Source organism: Ascaphus truei, chromosome 15 (assembly GCF_040206685.1).
Source record: "Ascaphus truei isolate aAscTru1 chromosome 15, aAscTru1.hap1, whole genome shotgun sequence".
In the NCBI taxonomy this organism is placed as follows: Eukaryota; Metazoa; Chordata; class Amphibia; order Anura; family Ascaphidae; genus Ascaphus; species Ascaphus truei.
In genome coordinates this window covers 4917692-4935102 of record NC_134497.1, presented here as the reverse complement: position 1 = coordinate 4935102, position 17411 = coordinate 4917692, and the positions used below count along the sequence as shown (strand labels likewise).

Sequence of the window (17411 nt, the reverse complement as noted above, 5' to 3'; positions counted from 1 at the left end):
GTACACGTACACACTCAGAGAGGTAATACATGTATATACATACACGCCCGGAGAGGTAATACCGGTATACACATAGATGTCCAGAGAGGTAATACCGGTATACACATACACGCCCAGAGAGGTAATACCGGTATACACATACACGCCCAGAGAGGTAATACCGGTATACACATACACACCCAGAGAGGTAATACCGGTATACACATACACGTCCAGAGAGGTAATACCGGTATACACATACACACTCAGAGAGGTAATACCGGTATACACATACACGTCCAGAGAGGTAATACCGGTATACACATACACGCCCAGAGAGGTAACACCGGTATACACATCCACGCCCAGAGAGGTAATACCGGTATACACATACACATCCAGAGCGGTAATACCGGTATACACATACATGCCCAGAGAGGTAATACCGGTATACACATACACGCCCAGAGAGGTAATACCGGTATACACATACACGCCCAGAGAGGTAACACCGGTATACACATACACGTCCAGAGAGGTAATACCGGTATACACATACACGCCCAGAGAGGTAATACCGGTATACACATACACGCCCAGAGAGGTAATACCGGTATACACATACACACCCAGAGAGGTAATACCGGTATACACATACACACTCACAGAGGTAATACCGTTATACACGTACACCCCAGAGAGGTAATACCGGTATACACATACACAACCAGAGAGGTTATACCGGTATACACATAAACGCCCAGAGAGGTAATACCGGTATACACATACACGCCCAGAGAGGTAATACCGGTATATACATACACATCCAGAGAGGTAATTCCGGTATACACGTACACACCCAGAGAGGTAATACCGGTATACACATACACGCCCAGAGAGGTAATTCCGGCATACACGTACACGCCCAGAGAGGTAATACCGGTATACACATACACGCCCAGAGAGGTAATACCGGTATACACACCCAGAGAGGTAATTCCGGTATACACATACACGCCCAGAGAGGTAATACCGGTATACCCATACACGCCCAGAGAGGTAATACCGGTATATACATACACGCCCAGAGAGGTAATACCGGTATACGCATACATGCCCAGAGAGGTAATACCGGAATACACATACACGCCCAGAGAGGTAATTCCGGTATACACACCCAGAGAGGTAATTCCGGTATACACATACACGCCCAGAGAGGTAATACCGGTATACCCATACACGCCCAGAGAGGTAATACCGGTATATACATACACGCCCAGAGAGGTAATACCGGTATACACATACATGCCCAGAGAGGTAATACTGGTATACACATACACGCCCAGAGATGTAATACCGGTATATACATACACGCCCAGAGAGGTAATACCGGTATACACATACACACCCAGAGAGTTAATACCGGTATACACATACACGCCCAGAGAGGTAATACCGGTATACACATACATGCCCAGAGAGGTAATACCGGTATACACATACACGCCCAGAGACGTAATACCGGTATACACATACATGCCCAGAGAGGTAATACCGGTATATACATACACACCCAGAGAGATAATACCGGTATAGACATACACGCCCAGAGAGGTAATACCAGTATACACATACACACCCAGAGAGGTAATACCGGTATATACACATACACGCCCAGAGAGATAATACCGGTATACAGATACACGCCCAGAGAGGTAATACCGGTATATACATACACGCCCAGAGAGGTAATACCGGTATACACGTACACACCCAGAGAGGTAATACCGGTATACACATACACGCCCAGAGAGGTAATACCGGTATATACATACACGCCCAGAGAGGTAATACCGGTATACACATACACGCCCAGAGAGGTAATACCGGTATACACGTACAGGCCCAGAGAGGTAATACCGGTATACACATACACGCCCAGAGAGGTTATACCGGTATACACATACACGCCCAGAGAGGTAATACCGGTATACACGTACACGCCCAGAGAGGTAATACCGGTATACACGTACACGCCCAGAGAGGTAATACCAGTGTACACGTACACACTCAGAGAGGTAATACATGTATATACATACACGCCCGGAGAGGTAATACCGGTATACACATAGATGTCCAGAGAGGTAATACCGGTATACACATACACGCCCAGAGAGGTAATACCGGTATACACATACACGCCCAGAGAGGTAATACCGGTATACACATACACACCCAGAGAGGTAATACCGGTATACACATACACGTCCAGAGAGGTAATACCGGTATACACATACACACTCAGAGAGGTAATACCGGTATACACATACACACTCAGAGAGGTAATACCGGTATACACATACACGTCCAGAGAGGTAATACCGGTATACACATACACGCCCAGAGAGGTAACACCGGTATACACATCCACGCCCAGAGAGGTAATACCGGTATACACATACACATCCAGAGAGGTAATACCGGTATACACATACATGCCCAGAGAGGTAATACCGGTATACACATACACGCCCAGAGAGGTAATACCGGTATACACATACACGCCCAGAGAGGTAACACCGGTATACACATACACGTCCAGAGAGGTAATACCGGTATACACATACACGCCCAGAGAGGTAATACCGGTATACACATACACGCCCAGAGAGGTAATACCGGTATACACATACACACCCAGAGAGGTAATACCGGTATACACATACACACTCACAGAGGTAATACCGTTATACACGTACACGCCCAGAGAGGTAATACCGGTATACACATACACAACCAGAGAGGTTATACCGGTATACACATAAACGCCCAGAGAGGTAATACCGGTATACACATACACGCCCAGAGAGGTAATACCGGTATATACATACACATCCAGAGAGGTAATTCCGGTATACACGTACACACCCAGAGAGGTAATACCGGTATACACATACACGCCCAGAGAGGTAATTCCGGCATACACGTACACGCCCAGAGAGGTAATACCGGTATACACATACACGCCCAGAGAGGTAATACCGGTATACACACCCAGAGAGGTAATTCCGGTATACACATACACGCCCAGAGAGGTAATACCGGTATACCCATACACGCCCAGAGAGGTAATACCGGTATATACATACACGCCCAGAGAGGTAATACCGGTATACACATACATGCCCAGAGAGGTAATACCGGAATACACATACACGCCCAGAGAGGTAATACCAGTATACACACCCAGAGAGGTAATACCGGTATACACATACACGCCCAGAGAGGTAATACCGGTATACCCATACACGCCCAGAGAGGTAATACCGGTATATACATACACACCCAGAGAGGTAATACCGGTATACACATACACACCCAGAGAGGTAATACCGGTATACACATACACGCCCAGAGAGGTAATACCGGTATACACATACACGCCCAGAGAGGTAATACCGGTATACACATACACTCCCAGAGAGGTAATACCGGTATACGCATACACGCCCAGAGAGGTAATACCGGTATACACATACACGCCTAGAGAGGTAATACCGGTATACACATTCACGCCCAGAGAGGTAATACTGGTATAAACATACACACCCAGAGAGGTAATACCGGTATACGCATACACGCCCAGAGAGGTAATACCGGTATACACATACACGCCTAGAGAGGTAATACCGGTATACACATTCACGCCCAGAGAGGTAATACCGGTATACACATACACACCCAGAGAGGTAATACCGGTATACACATACACGCCCAGAGAGGTAATACCGGTATACACATACACATCCAGAGAGGTAATACCGGTATACACATACACGCCCAGAGAGGTAATACCGGTATACGCATACACACCCAGAGAGGTAATACCGGTATACACATACACCCCCAGAGAGGTAATACCGGTATACACATACACCCCCAGAGAGGTAATACCGGTATACACATACACACCCAGAGAGGTAATACTGGTATTCACATACACGCCCAGAGAGGTAATACCGGTATACACATACACACCCAGAGAGGTAATACTGGTATTCACATACACGCCCAGAGAGGTAATACCGGTATTCACATACACGCCCAGAGAGGTAATACAGGTATACACGTACACACCCAGAGAGGTAATACCGGTATACACGTACACGCCCAGAGAGGTAATACCGGTATGCACGTACACGCCCAGAGAGATAATACCGGTATACACGTACACACCCAGAGCGGTAATACCGGTATACACATACACGCCCATAGAGGTAATACCGGTATACAGATACACGCCCAGAGAGGTAATACCGGTATACACATACACGCCCAGAGAGGTAATACCGGTATACACATACACGCCCAGAGAGGTAATACCGGTATACACATACACGCCCAGAGAGGTAATACCGGTATACACATACACGCCCAGAGAGGTAATACCGGTATACACATACACGCCCAGAGAGGTAATACCGGTATACACATACACGCCCAGAGAGGTAATACCGGTATACACATACACGCCCAGAGAGGTAATACCGGTATACACATACACGCCCAGAGAGGTAATACCGGTATACACATACACGCCCAGAGAGGTAATACCGGTACACACATACACGCCCAGAGAGATAATACTGGTATACACATACACGCCCAGAGAGGTAATACCGGTATACACATACACACCCAGAGAGGTAATACCGGTATACACGTACACGCCCAGAGAGGTAATACTGGTGTAACCCTGTTTCCCCCACGCAATTTCACACAGGGTCTCCTAGGGGAAATGCTACTCTGGCTACATGGCTTTGTGTGGTGCCTACCTGCTGGTAACAGTGGGCCCTGGGTATCCCGCATGAAGTTATAGGGGAATAACAGGACAGGCTTCTGGGGTCTTGCCCAAATTCTACTCACAGGTGCAGCGCCTCATTCTCGTGCAGCCCCCAGCTGTATGGAGTGAAGTCTCTGCAGAAGAATAACGTCCCACTCCTCCCAATGGACTTCACTCTTAGGCAGGAGGTATTACAAAACTCAGGATGCTTTATTAGATCCAGCCCTCTGTCACTGATTGGACAGCAGGCCTGATTGCCCACCTTCTCTGACTCACTGAGCTGCATGTGTGGGGAAAACCCATGATTGCTCCTGGCGAACCAACCCTTACTAGGCTTTACTGCCAGGAGGAGGACAGAATAATTGCCCCCAAACTACCCAGGGCTACACTCTCCCTCTGGTGGAATCCAATGGTCCCCACTTGGGCCAAATTTGCTGGGCCATCCTGCAGGTGAACAACCTGTGCAAAACACAAAATGACATTTGATTACTTCACAGAGTCATACATTGCAGGTTGTACACCCACCCACCTTGGATGGTGAAACAAAACAGGGATACTCCCAACATGGAGAACCCACTTACTCAGTAATAGTGCCGGGGATCTGGCTTGCGTTCTTCCCTTCCATTATGATCTATTACTTTAATGAAATGGGACTTCAGAGGGCAATTTTCAGGGCGATGTATGTGTATACCTCCTTGTGCTTGAATATCCCTCTCCCCACACTCCAAACCATCATGAGGTAGCACATTTTCTCCTCTGTGTGATATACAGAAGTACAGTGCTAGATTTAGAACGCAAGTAGTCTTGTACGGCCTCTCTGAGCCAAGACTCACGTTACTCCTCTATAGCATTATTGGCTCAGGCGCATGTGGATATAGCGGGCCACAATGGCTCTGTCCGCCCTTCTCAGTTTAGTGAGCTTTCTATCTCCAGCTGTACCTGGCAGTACCCAGGACAATGACTCCTCAGGGGCAATTTCATCATACAAGATGGACGGGCCCTTAGCGATCACTATTCCCTGCTTGATTCCTCTCAGTCGTCTAGACAACTCGTCAGCAGCCTCCTTCTCAGAATAGGTGACCTTACCCCACCAATGATCTACTAACTCATCTTGCATCAGAATGAACCGAGTGCGGTCCATAAATTCAGAGTACCCTTTGAATAAAGGAGCCCACCATTTAGTGCTGTGGTCCTCTAACCCAGATGAGGACACTGACCCCTCTGTATCTCTCCTTGAGGAAACAGCAGAAATGCCGCTAGACAGCGAACCTTTACCTTTCCCTCTGATCACATGTTTATACACTGTAGGGTTAATTACTGGTGACTTGGAACATACTGAACCCTCCCTGTCAGAAGACATAGTCCCCCTGGTTTTACCCCTAAGCATAGGCTTAAACACAGTAGGATTAGACACAGGGATTCTACTACTCCATGGTATCTCTCCATCAGACCCTTCATCACTGGTCACCCAGTCCTGCCAGTCCATAGATAATTTGGGCGACTTAGTTGCATTACCCCCACTAGGACCCTAATGACTCGACCATGACCCAGAACTGAATGGGGCAGGAGCAGTGGCAGTGGCAGTGGCCGGGGCATTGGCGCTAGGGACAGGTGGCAGAGAAACAGCTCAGTCTTGACAAAGTCTCTAAGCCGGGCTATGCCACGACCTGTGGGTGATTGTGAAAACTTTGTGTCTACAGACCTCTTCTTTCCTCTGCCCAGTACAGCTTCCATGTACTGCCTCTTCTCTTCCTCGGATAGTCCGGTGCGGATGATATCAGGAGCCACACTCTTCCGGTTCACTCCGCTTGGGGAACCGGATGTGACGTCGTCATCTGTCGACGTTGCAGAGTCCCGGTACAGGTCCAGGTCCCGCACCGGAAGTACATCATCGGCTGTTCGCTGCAACGGAAGTGGTGGCAGTGGTTCGGCAGGGTTGCGGATACGTCGTGAGTAGGCCGCAGAACGCTCTCTCTCACCGGCCTCTTCTCTCTTCACCTGGCGGGAGTAAGGGGGTGGTGGTTCCTTACCGCTCCGCAGGCTCGCGATGGTTCTCTCATCCTCTGTAGCCGTCTCGGGTCCCGTCTCCGCCACGCTGGGAGTCACCACAGCTGTGGGACTTCTCCGCGGTTCAGGCCGCACCAGCGCCGTCTGTCTGGGGATCTCCGGCCTCAACTGTTCGACATCACAGGTACGGCACGGCACCGCTGTAGTGGTCTACCGGTTGGCGCGTCACTACCGAGGATACACTTGCACTTTCGTCGTCCGACGAGGCAGGCAGGGACATCTCCGCAGGGGAGCGACAGTGGGGTTCCGCACCTTTGATGAGGACGTTGGGCACGTAACGGTCTTGTTCAGGCACCACCATCAACAGCCATTCCCCTCTCCCTTGGGTAGTCACCTTCTCTTCAACAGGTTCCGGCAGCACATTCTCCGCTGCTGGACTCAACTCTGGGACACCAGATAGGGCGCACGGGCCCAGGCTGACATCCACCTCCAAATTCTCCACCTCTGTCAAGGTTGCTTGGGGGACATCAGTAGGAGCCACGACGATTGGAAAGAGATCTGCTGGCCATAAATAGAAGATCCCGCACTGCGGAGACCGGGCAGTGGTGTTTGGCTCAGGCCCAGGAAGTCTGCATTGCAGGCACAGACACCTGAGATATTCTCGGCCTCCCACTTCCACCACCAGGAAGCCCCCTGGGATTTGGTAAGTGGTAACATGGCAAGTAGCCATACTGCTAGCTGTAGGTATCGTGGATAATATTGGAGCTCGATAATGTGCTCTGTCTTGATCGCCAGCTCTACAAGACTGAAGGTGAGGAATCTCACATCCGGCTCCTCCTTTCGCTCGAGTAGTACCTCGTGATTGGCTCTCATCGTGCCCCCTCCCTCTGGTGGAGATTAGAGGAGGGGCACTCGACATCTCTGCATGATGCGGACTCTTCTTTGGGCCAGTCACACTACAGGGGGACACGGCTCCTGCTTTCGCGCCACGTCCCTCTCTCAGGCAGGGCGTTGGCTTTCGTGCCAAACCCGGACAAATCTTTGCACACAGATTTCTTGCAGCCTGAATGCATGCAGCATTCAGACCCGGCGGGAACCGCCATATTAACTTCTTAGCGCTGCGCGGAGCAGTATCAAGCACCTTATGATCACTCGCCTCAGGAGATTAGAACAGCTATAGCTCAGCTGCCAACTCTGTTCACCTCTTTAGGCCAGTCTTAGGTTGTGCTTTACGAGGTTCAGGGACCCCCTGACAACACCTAGACTCCCTCCTTCTCAACACTTGCTCTGGAAGCATACATTTTACTTTTCCAGTTCTGCTTCGCTGAAAACCTGTCCTGATTTATCTCAGCAGCGCCTCCAAATGTAACCCTGTTTCCCCCACCCAATTTCTCCTAGGGGAAATGCTACTCTGGTTACATGGCTTTGTGTGGTGCATACCTGCTGGTAACAGGGGGACATGGGTCTCCCGCATGATGTTATAGGGGAATAACAGGACAGGCTTCTGGGGTCTTGCCCAAATTCTACTCACAGTTGCAGCGCCCAGAGAGGTAATACCGGTACACACATACACGCCCATAGAGGTAACACCGGTATACACATACACGCCCAGAGAGTAATACCGGTATACACATACACGCCCAGAGAGGTAATACTGGTATACACGTACATGCCCAGAGAGGTAACACCGGTATACACATACACGCCCAGAGAGTAATACCGGTATACACATACACGCCCAGAGAGTAATACCGGTATACACATACACGCCCAGAGAGGTAATACTGGTATACACGTACATGCCCAGAGAGGTAATACCGGTATACACATACACGCCAGAGAGGTAATACCGGTATACACATACACGCCCAGAGTGGTAATACCGTTATACACATACACGCCCAGAGAGGTAATACCGGTATACACACACACACCCAGAGAGGTAATACCGGTATACACATACATGCCCAGAGTGGTAATACCGTTATACACTTACATGTCCAGTATTACCTCTAATTTTTTAGTGGACAGTGTCCAAATACAGGACAGTCCGGATCAATACTGGACACCTGGCAACCCTATCCATAATGCAGAAGTTAATATACTTTTAAAATGCAAGAACTCTGTCCAAAATAGCATATACATGCCCTCTGTAATATAGGGATGGAGACACAGCACTACAGGAAGATGAAAAAATAAGGGTATTTAATCGATAGGTATCCAATGTTTCGGAGGCATCTCGGGTGCAACTCCCTGATGAAGGGGCATGATATGGCTCCTAAACATTGGATACCTATGGATGAAATACACCTTTTTCATCTTCCTGTAGGGCTGTGTCTCCGTCCCTGGTCATTTGATTTTGGTGAAGTATCCTTTTTATACTATTCATGGCACGCACACTTGCCAATTGTGAGCTAATTGTTTTGTGTACAGTAGGGCGCCACTTCTCAGCGTCCTGCTTTTTGGTGACCCGCCGATATGGCGGTACCGAGAAGGGGGCTGCCATGGTCACACATGCGCAGACATGCAGGAGAAGCCAAAAATCGCTTTTCGCTTTGCGGTGGGGGTCATAGAACGGAACTGGCCGTATGAGTGGGGCCCGCCTGTATATATATATATGGCTTAAAGAACTAATTGCCCTGTTCCAGGTATTTACTAAACACTGGGGGGCAATATTTATCCTGTATAATAAGACAGCGGGAGAGGCTTATTCAAATGTTTCCAAAAAGGAAAGTGAAGTTCTAAATAAAAAAAGTAGTGGATTCGTTAAATGTGGCTGTCACGCCATTTTTTTAAATATACCATTTGTATTGAAAGTTGATAATAAGCAGGGGGGATGGGTTAGGGGGGGATGGGTTAGGGGGGATGGGTTAGGGGGGATGGGTTAGGGGTGATGGGTTAGGGGAGATGGGTTAGGGGGGATGGGTTAGGGGGTGATGGGTTACGGGTGATGGGTTAGGGGGGGATGGGTTAGGGGGGATGGGTTAGGGGTGATGGGTTAGGGGGGGATGGGGACACACATCCATTTAATTCAATGCAGACAATCGCATATATCTTCACGTTTTAGACATTAATATTCGTTATGAAACTGCAAGCTGCGGGATTTCCATCTGATATGTTGGGGGGCCCCACAGATTGGGGGTTCGGTTTCCTGCATTTCCCTGGTGGAACGCGCGGGAGAATGCGCGTTAAGGTTTTATAGCGCGATCGATATGTCGCTGTGATTATTAAAGGCCGGGCGTTACGCTGCCTCCCTTCTTGCCACGTGGACGGCATTTTTAACCCTATCTCTGCCAAAGGCCAGGGGTCATCCACGCATTGCAGCCGCACAGGCAGGGACGGGGTTAAAAAGACCCATCGATAAACCAGGCGCTGTGTATTACAAAGTTTCAAAACACGGGAAAAACTGGCGATAAGAGGAACGCGTGAATGACAGTATAAGACAAAGAAAGACCCTGAACCGAAGAGCTTACAATCTCCGATTTCCTTTTGTGGAGCCCTAGTAAAGTGTATGGTACTGTCTGTGTGGCTGAGGCTGTCACCGCGTTGGTTTTTATGCTGATGTGTATAATAGATCCGTGGGTCCCAGCCTTTTATAAGCTGTGCACCCCCGGCTAGAAAATATTTCTTCCGCGAACCCCCTATTAATAAATCTTATCGCCAACTCGTCAGACTATCGCTAACAGAACTGTGTGACCGATCCCAGGCAGTGTGGTGTCCTGAGCTCGTGGGGGGAACGCACGCTTAATAAGGCCCCCCTCAGTGCGTGCAGGCAGCATGGGGGAGTATCGCTGTCACTCACTGCAGGAGCTTCCAAAGTCACGCCCCACAATGCCTTGCCACTGGCATCAATACCACCCATGTCACGGTGCAGATTGCGGCCTTACTAAGTGCAACTTCGCCACACTGGCTCAGAAAGCCGCTGTATACTGCCTGGGATCTGCTGTTGCATATTTAATTTGGCGTACCCCTCTAACAATGTCCAGAAATGGGGAGTGCAGGGGATTACTGTGCTAACACGCCTTCACGTTGCCTCCTGTTCTATGAACGATGGCGCTGACGCGCTCTGTCCGTCCTGCTTTCCCAGGCTCTTTGGTATGACGGCTTTCGTTAAGTGCAACATGACGGAATCGTGGATCATTCAGCTTCACCCGGGTCTGAACTGGCCGGCGTTCCTCAACCCATTCGTCCTGCTCGTCCTGTACTACACGCTGGTCTCCTTACTGCACCAGTGGGCTCACCTGCCAATGGTAGGGAATGGAAACCGTTACCCGCGGGGCTGCGTGGGCTCCTATAATGGCTGAAGGAGTTAAAGCAGCCAGGATCAAGAGGGGGAAAAAAAACCCCCACTAGAAAAAGATAATTTAACACGAATATGAGTAATACAAGTAATATTATTGGGAATATCTGTATAAATGGGGAGAACTCAGTCATACTTCTTGCTACTTTATTGTTCTGTATTTCTGCCTGTCAGGAGAAGCCTGCAGAGAAGGAGATGGAACATTCTAAAGAGTATCAGGATTTGGATGGAATGTTGTGGATGGCAAATGCTGAAATGATACAAGTAAGTTATGTCAGATACTGTGTATCGGGGAGCCCTGCACAAGGGAGGAGGGTCCCGTCACTAGGATCTCACAGCTAGGTTCCTTGTCCTCCATGGGGGTCTCAAACTGACCTGGAGGTCCCCCGTAGGAAGACACATTCTGATCCTACTGTCCAACTCCCTGTATTGAGGAAAGAGACTCCATCATAACGTGCAGACTTTACTACCCGTATCTATTGATCAACTGAACAGTGGGAAGAAAGTGGGATCATGTAAAATTAGGGGTTTATTATTGTATGATAAGGTTGAGAAACACTGAAGTGTGTGTTCTGGGTTGGCCAGAACTCATCTCGTAGTACCTACGTCCTAGGGCACTCAATGGGTTATGTCTCCTGTGGCTTGATCTCCGCTGATTGACTGGCTCCTGTTTCCCAGCCGGTGTACCGGTCACATAACGGCTGGCAAGATCTGCCGCTCGTAAAGTGCGAGGTCCAACAAGTGAACACCGATTTCTCTGTGCCGGTTTATGCCGAGGACGAGGACAGCTCTGCCGGGACAGGTACGTGTGAGGTGCCTGCGGGGTCAGGTACGTGTGAGGTGCCGGCCGGGTCAGGTACGTGTGAGGTGCCGGCCGGGTCAGTATGTGTGAGGTGCCGGCCGGGTCAGTACGTGTGAGGTGCCGGCCGGGTCAGGTACGTGTGAGGTGCCGGCCGGGTCAGTACGTGTGAGGTGCCGGCCGGGTCAGTACGTGTGAGGTGCCGGCCGGGTCAGGTACGTGTGAGGTGCCTGCGGGGTCAGTACGTGTGAGGTGCCGGCCGGGTCAGGTACGTGTGAGGTGCCGGCCGGGTCAGGTACGTGTGAGGTGCCGGCCGGGTCAGGTACGTGTGAGGTGCCGGCCGGGTCAGGTACGTGTGAGGTGCCTGTGGGGTCAGGTACGTGTGAGGTGCCTGCCGGGTCAGTACGTGTGAGGTGCCGGCCGGGTCAGGTACGTGTGAGGTGCCTGTGGGGTCAGGTACGTGTGAGGTGCCGGCCGGGTCAGTACGTGTGAGGTGCCGGCCGGGACAGGTACGTGTGAGGTGCTGGCCGGGTCAGTACGTGTGAGGTGCCGGCCGGGTCAGTACGTGTGAGGTGCCGGCCGGGTCAGGTACGTGTGAGGTGCCTGTGGGGTCAGGTACGTGTGAGGTGCCGGCCGGGTCAGTACGTGTGAGGTGCCGGCCGGGTCAGTACGTGTGAGGTGCCGGCCGGGTCAGGTACGTGTGAGGTGCCGGCCGGGTCAGGTACGTGTGAGGTGCCGGCCGGGTCAGGTACGTGTGAGGTGCCGGCCGGGTCAGGTGTGTGTGAGGTGCCGGCCGGGTCAGTATGTGTGAGGTGCCGGCCGGGTCAGGTACTTGTGAGGTGCCGGCCGGGTCAGTACGTGTGAGGTGCCGGCCGGGACAGGTACGTGTGAGGTGCCGGCCGGGTCAGTACGTGTGAGGTGCCGGCCGGGTCAGGTACGTGTGAGGTGCCGGCCGGGTCAGGTACGTGTGAGGTGCCGGCCGGGTCAGGTACGTGTGAGGTGCCGGCCGGGTCAGTACGTGTGAGGTGCCGGCCGGGTCAGGTACGTGTGAGGTGCCGGCCGGGTCAGGTACGTGTGAGGTGCCGGCCGGGTCAGTACGTGTGAGGTGCCGGCCGGGTCAGGTACGTGTGAGGTGCCGGCCGGGTCAGTACGTGTGAGGTGCCGGCCGGGTCAGTACGTGTGAGGTGCCGGCCGGGTCAGTACGTGTGAGGTGCCGGCCGGGTCAGTACGTGTGAGGTGCCGGCCGGGTCAGTACGTGCGAGGTGCCGGCCGGGTCAGTACGTGTGAGGTGCCGGCCGGGTCAGTACGTGTGAGGTGCCGGCCGGGTCAGTACGTGTGAGGTGCCGGCCGGGTCAGGTACGTGTGAGGTGCCGGCCGGGTCAGTACGTGTGAGGTGCCGGCCGGGTCAGGTACGTGTGAGGTGCCGGCCGGGTCAGGTACGTGTGAGGTGCCGGCCGGGTCAGGTACGTGTGAGGTGCCGGCCGGGTCAGTACGTGTGAGGTGCCGGCCGGGTCAGGTACGTGTGAGGTGCCGGCCGGGTCAGTACGTGTGAGGTGCCGGCCGGGTCAGTACGTGCGAGGTGCCGGCCGGGTCAGGTACGTGTGAGGTGCCGGCCGGGTCAGGTACGTGTGAGGTGCCGGCCGGGACAGGTACGTGTGAGGTGCCGGCCAGGTCAGGTACGTGTGAGGTGCCTGCCGGGTCAGGTACGTGTGAGGTGCCGGCCGGGACAGGTACGTGTGAGGTGCCGGCCGGGTCAGTACGTGTGAGGTGCCGGCCGGGTCAGTACGTGTGAGGTGCCGGCCGGGTCAGTACGTGTGAGGTGCCGGCCGGGTCAGGTACGTGTGAGGTGCCGGCCGGGTCAGTACGTGTGAGGTGCCGGCCGGGTCAGGTATGTGTGAGGTGCCGGCCGGGTCAGTACGTGTGAGGTGCCGGCCGGGTCAGTACGTGTGAGGTGCCGGCCGGGTCAGGTACGTGTGAGGTGCCGGCCGGGTCAGGTACGTGTGAGGTGCCGGCCGGGTCAGTACGTGTGAGGTGCCGGCCGGGTCAGTACGTGTGAGGTGCCGGCCGGGTCAGTACGTGTGAGGTGCCGGCCGGGTCAGGTACGTGTGAGGTGCCGGCCGGGTCAGTACGTGTGAGGTGCCGGCCGGGTCAGTACGTGTGAGGTGCCGGCCGGGTCAGTACGTGTGAGGTGCCGGCCGGGTCAGTACGTGTGAGGTGCCGGCCGGGTCAGTAAGTGTGAGGTGCCGGCCGGGTCAGGTACGTGTGAGGTGCCGGCCGGGTCAGTACGTGTGAGGTGCCGGCCGGGTCAGTACGTGTGAGGTGCCGGCCGGGTCAGTACGTGTGAGGTGCCGGCCGGGTCAGTACGTGTGAGGTGCCGGCCGGGTCAGTACGTGTGAGGTGCCGGCCGGGTCAGGTACGTGTGAGGTGCCGGCCGGGTCAGTACGTGTGAGGTGCCGGCCGGGTCAGTACGTGCGAGGTGCCGGCCGGGTCAGTACGTGTGAGGTGCCGGCCGGGTCAGTATGTGTGAGGTGCCGGCCGGGTCAGTACGTGTGAGGTGCCGGCCAGGTCAGGTACGTGTGAGGTGCCGGCCGGGTCAGGTACGTGTGAGGTGCCGGCCGGGTCAGGTACGTGTGAGGTGCCGGCCGGGTCAGGTACGTGTGAGGTGCCGGCCGGGTCAGGTACGTGTGAGGTGCCGGCCGGGTCAGTACGTGTGAGGTGCCGGCCGGGTCAGGTACGTGTGAGGTGCCGGCCGGGACAGGTACGTGTGAGGTGCCTGCCGGGTCAGTACGTGTGAGGTGCCGGCCGGGTCAGTACGTGTGAGGTGCCGGCCGGGTCAGGTACGTGTGAGGTGCCTGTGGGGTCAGGTACGTGTGAGGTGCCGGCCGGGTCAGTACGTGTGAGGTGCCGGCCGGGTCAGTACGTGTGAGGTGCCGGCCGGGTCAGGTACGTGTGAGGTGCCGGCCGGGTCAGTACGTGTGAGGTGCCGGCCGGGTCAGTACGTGTGAGGTGCCGGCCGGGTCAGGTGTGTGTGAGGTGCCGGCCGGGTCAGTATGTGTGAGGTGCCGGCCGGGTCAGTACGTGTGGGGTGCCGGACGGGTCAGGTACGTGTGAGGTGCTGGCCGGGTCAGTACGTGTGAGGTGCCGGCCGGGACAGGTACGTGTGAGGTGCCGGCCGGGTCAGTACGTGTGAGGTGCCGGCCGGGTCAGGTACGTGTGAGGTGCCGGCCGGGTCAGGTACTTGTGAGGTGCCGGCCGGGTCAGTACGTGTGAGGTGCCGGCCGGGACAGGTACGTGTGAGGTGCCGGCCGGGTCAGTACGTGTGAGGTGCCGGCCGGGTCAGGTACGTGTGAGGTGCCGGCCGGGTCAGGTACGTGTGAGGTGCCGGCCGGGTCAGGTACGTGTGAGGTGCCGGCCGGGTCAGTACGTGTGAGGTGCCGGCCGGGTCAGGTACGTGTGAGGTGCCGGCCGGGTCAGTACGTGTGAGGTGCCGGCCGGGTCAGTACGTGCGAGGTGCCGGCCGGGTCAGTACGTGTGAGGTGCCGGCCGGGTCAGTATGTGTGAGGTGCCGGCCGGGTCAGTACGTGTGAGGTGCCGGCCGGGTCAGTACGTGTGAGGTGCCGGCCGGGTCAGTACGTGTGGGGTGCCGGCCGGGTCAGGTGTGTGTGAGGTGCCGGCCGGGTCAGGTACGTGTGAGGTGCCGGCCGGGTCAGTACGTGTGAGGTGCCGGCCGGGACAGGTACGTGTGAGGTGCCGGCCGGGTCAGTACGTGTGAGGTGCCGGCCGGGTCAGTACGTGTGAGGTGCCGGCCGGGTCAGTACGTGTGAGGTGCCGGTCGGGTCAGTACGTGTGAGGTGCCGGCCGGGTCAGGTGTGTGTGAGGTGCCGGCCGGGACAGTACGTGTGAGGTGCCGGCCGGGTCAGGTACGTGTGAGGTGCCGGCCGGGTCAGTACGTGTGAGGTGCCGGCTGGGTCAGTACGTGTGAGGTGCCGGCCGGGTCAGGTACGTGTGAGGTGCCGGCCGGGTCAGTACGTGTGAGGTGCCGGCCGGGTCAGTACGTGTGAGGTGCCGGCCGGGTCAGGTACGTGTGAGGTGCCGGCCGGGTCAGGTATGTGTGAGGTGCCGGCCGGGTCAGTACGTGTGAGGTGCCGGCCGGGTCAGTACGTGTGAGGTGCCGGCCGGGTCAGGTGAGTGTGAGGTGCCGGCCGGGTCAGTACGTGTGAGGTGCCGTCCGGGTCAGGTATGTGTGAGGTGCCGGCCGTGTCAGGTACGTGTGAGGTGCCTGCCGGGTCAGTACGTGTGAGGTGCCGGCCGGGTCAGTACGTGTGAGGTGCCGGCCGGGTCAGTACGTGTGAGGTGCGGCCGGGTCAGTACGTGCGAGGTGCCGGCCGGGTCAGTACGTGTGAGGTGCCGGCCGGGTCAGTACGTGTGGGGTGCCGGCCGGGTCAGGTGTGTGTGAGGTGCCGGCCGGGTCAGGTACGTGTGAGGTGCCGGCCGGGTCAGTACGTGTGAGGTGCCGGCCGGGTCAGTACGTGTGAGGTGCCGGCCGGGTCAGGTACGTGTGAGGTGCCGGCCGGGTCAGTATGTGTGAGGTGCCGGCCGGGTCAGTACGTGTGAGGTGCCGGCCGGGTCAGTACGTGTGAGGTGCCGGCCGGGTCAGGTACGTGTGAGGTGCCGGCCGGGTCAGTACGTGTGAGGTGCCGGCCGGGTCAGTACGTGTGAGGTGCCGGCCGGGTCAGGTACGTGTGAGGTGCCGGCCGGGTCAGTACGTGTGAGGTGCCGGCCGGGTCAGTACGTGTGAGGTGCCGGCCGGGTCAGTACGTGTGAGGTGCCGGCCGGGTCAGTACGTGTGAGGTGCCGGCCGGGTCAGTACGTGTGAGGTGCCTGCGGGGTCAGTACGTGTGAGGTGCCGGCCGGGTCAGTACGTGTGGGGTGCCGGACGGGTCAGGTACGTGTGAGGTGCCGGACGGGTCAGGTACGTGTGAGGTGCCGGCCGGGTCAGGTACGTGTGAGGTGCCGGCCGGGTCAGTATGTGTGAGGTGCCGGCCGGGTCAGGTACGTGTGAGGTGCCGGCCGGGTCAGGTACGTGTGAGGTGCCGGCCGGGTCAGTACGTGTGAGGTGCCGGCCGGGACAGGTACGTGTGAGGTGCCGGCCGGGTCAGTACGTGTGAGGTGCCGGCCGGGTCAGTACGTGTGAGGTGCCGGCCGGGTCAGTACGTGTGAGGTGCCGGCCGGGTCAGGTGTGTGTGAGGTGCCGGCCGGGTCAGGTACGTGCTGAGGTGCCGGCCGGGTCAGTACGTGTGAGGTGCCGGCCGGGTCAGGGAGTGTGTGAGGTGCCGGCGGGTCAGGTGTGAGGTGCCGGCCGGGTCAGTACGTGTGAGGTGCCGGCCGGGTCAGGTGTGTGTGAGGTGCCGGCGGGTCAGGTACGTGCGAGGTGCCGGCCGGGTCAGTACGTGTGAGGTGCCGGCCGGGTCAGGTGTGTGTGA

At 55.5% G+C, this 17411-nt stretch overlaps 1 protein-coding gene across 1 annotated transcript in view; it reads left to right on the top strand.

Moving 5' to 3' along the window:
- LOC142466950 (piezo-type mechanosensitive ion channel component 2-like) overlaps window positions 1-17411 on the top strand; it is a 94540-nt gene that overhangs the window by 18584 nt on the left and 58545 nt on the right. The window contains exons 8-10 of the mRNA XM_075572604.1: window positions 10917-11112; window positions 11304-11393; window positions 11808-11931. Of these exons, the coding sequence (XP_075428719.1) occupies window positions 10917-11112; window positions 11304-11393; window positions 11808-11931 (410 nt within the window). The remainder of the gene's footprint in view (window positions 1-10916; window positions 11113-11303; window positions 11394-11807; window positions 11932-17411) is intronic.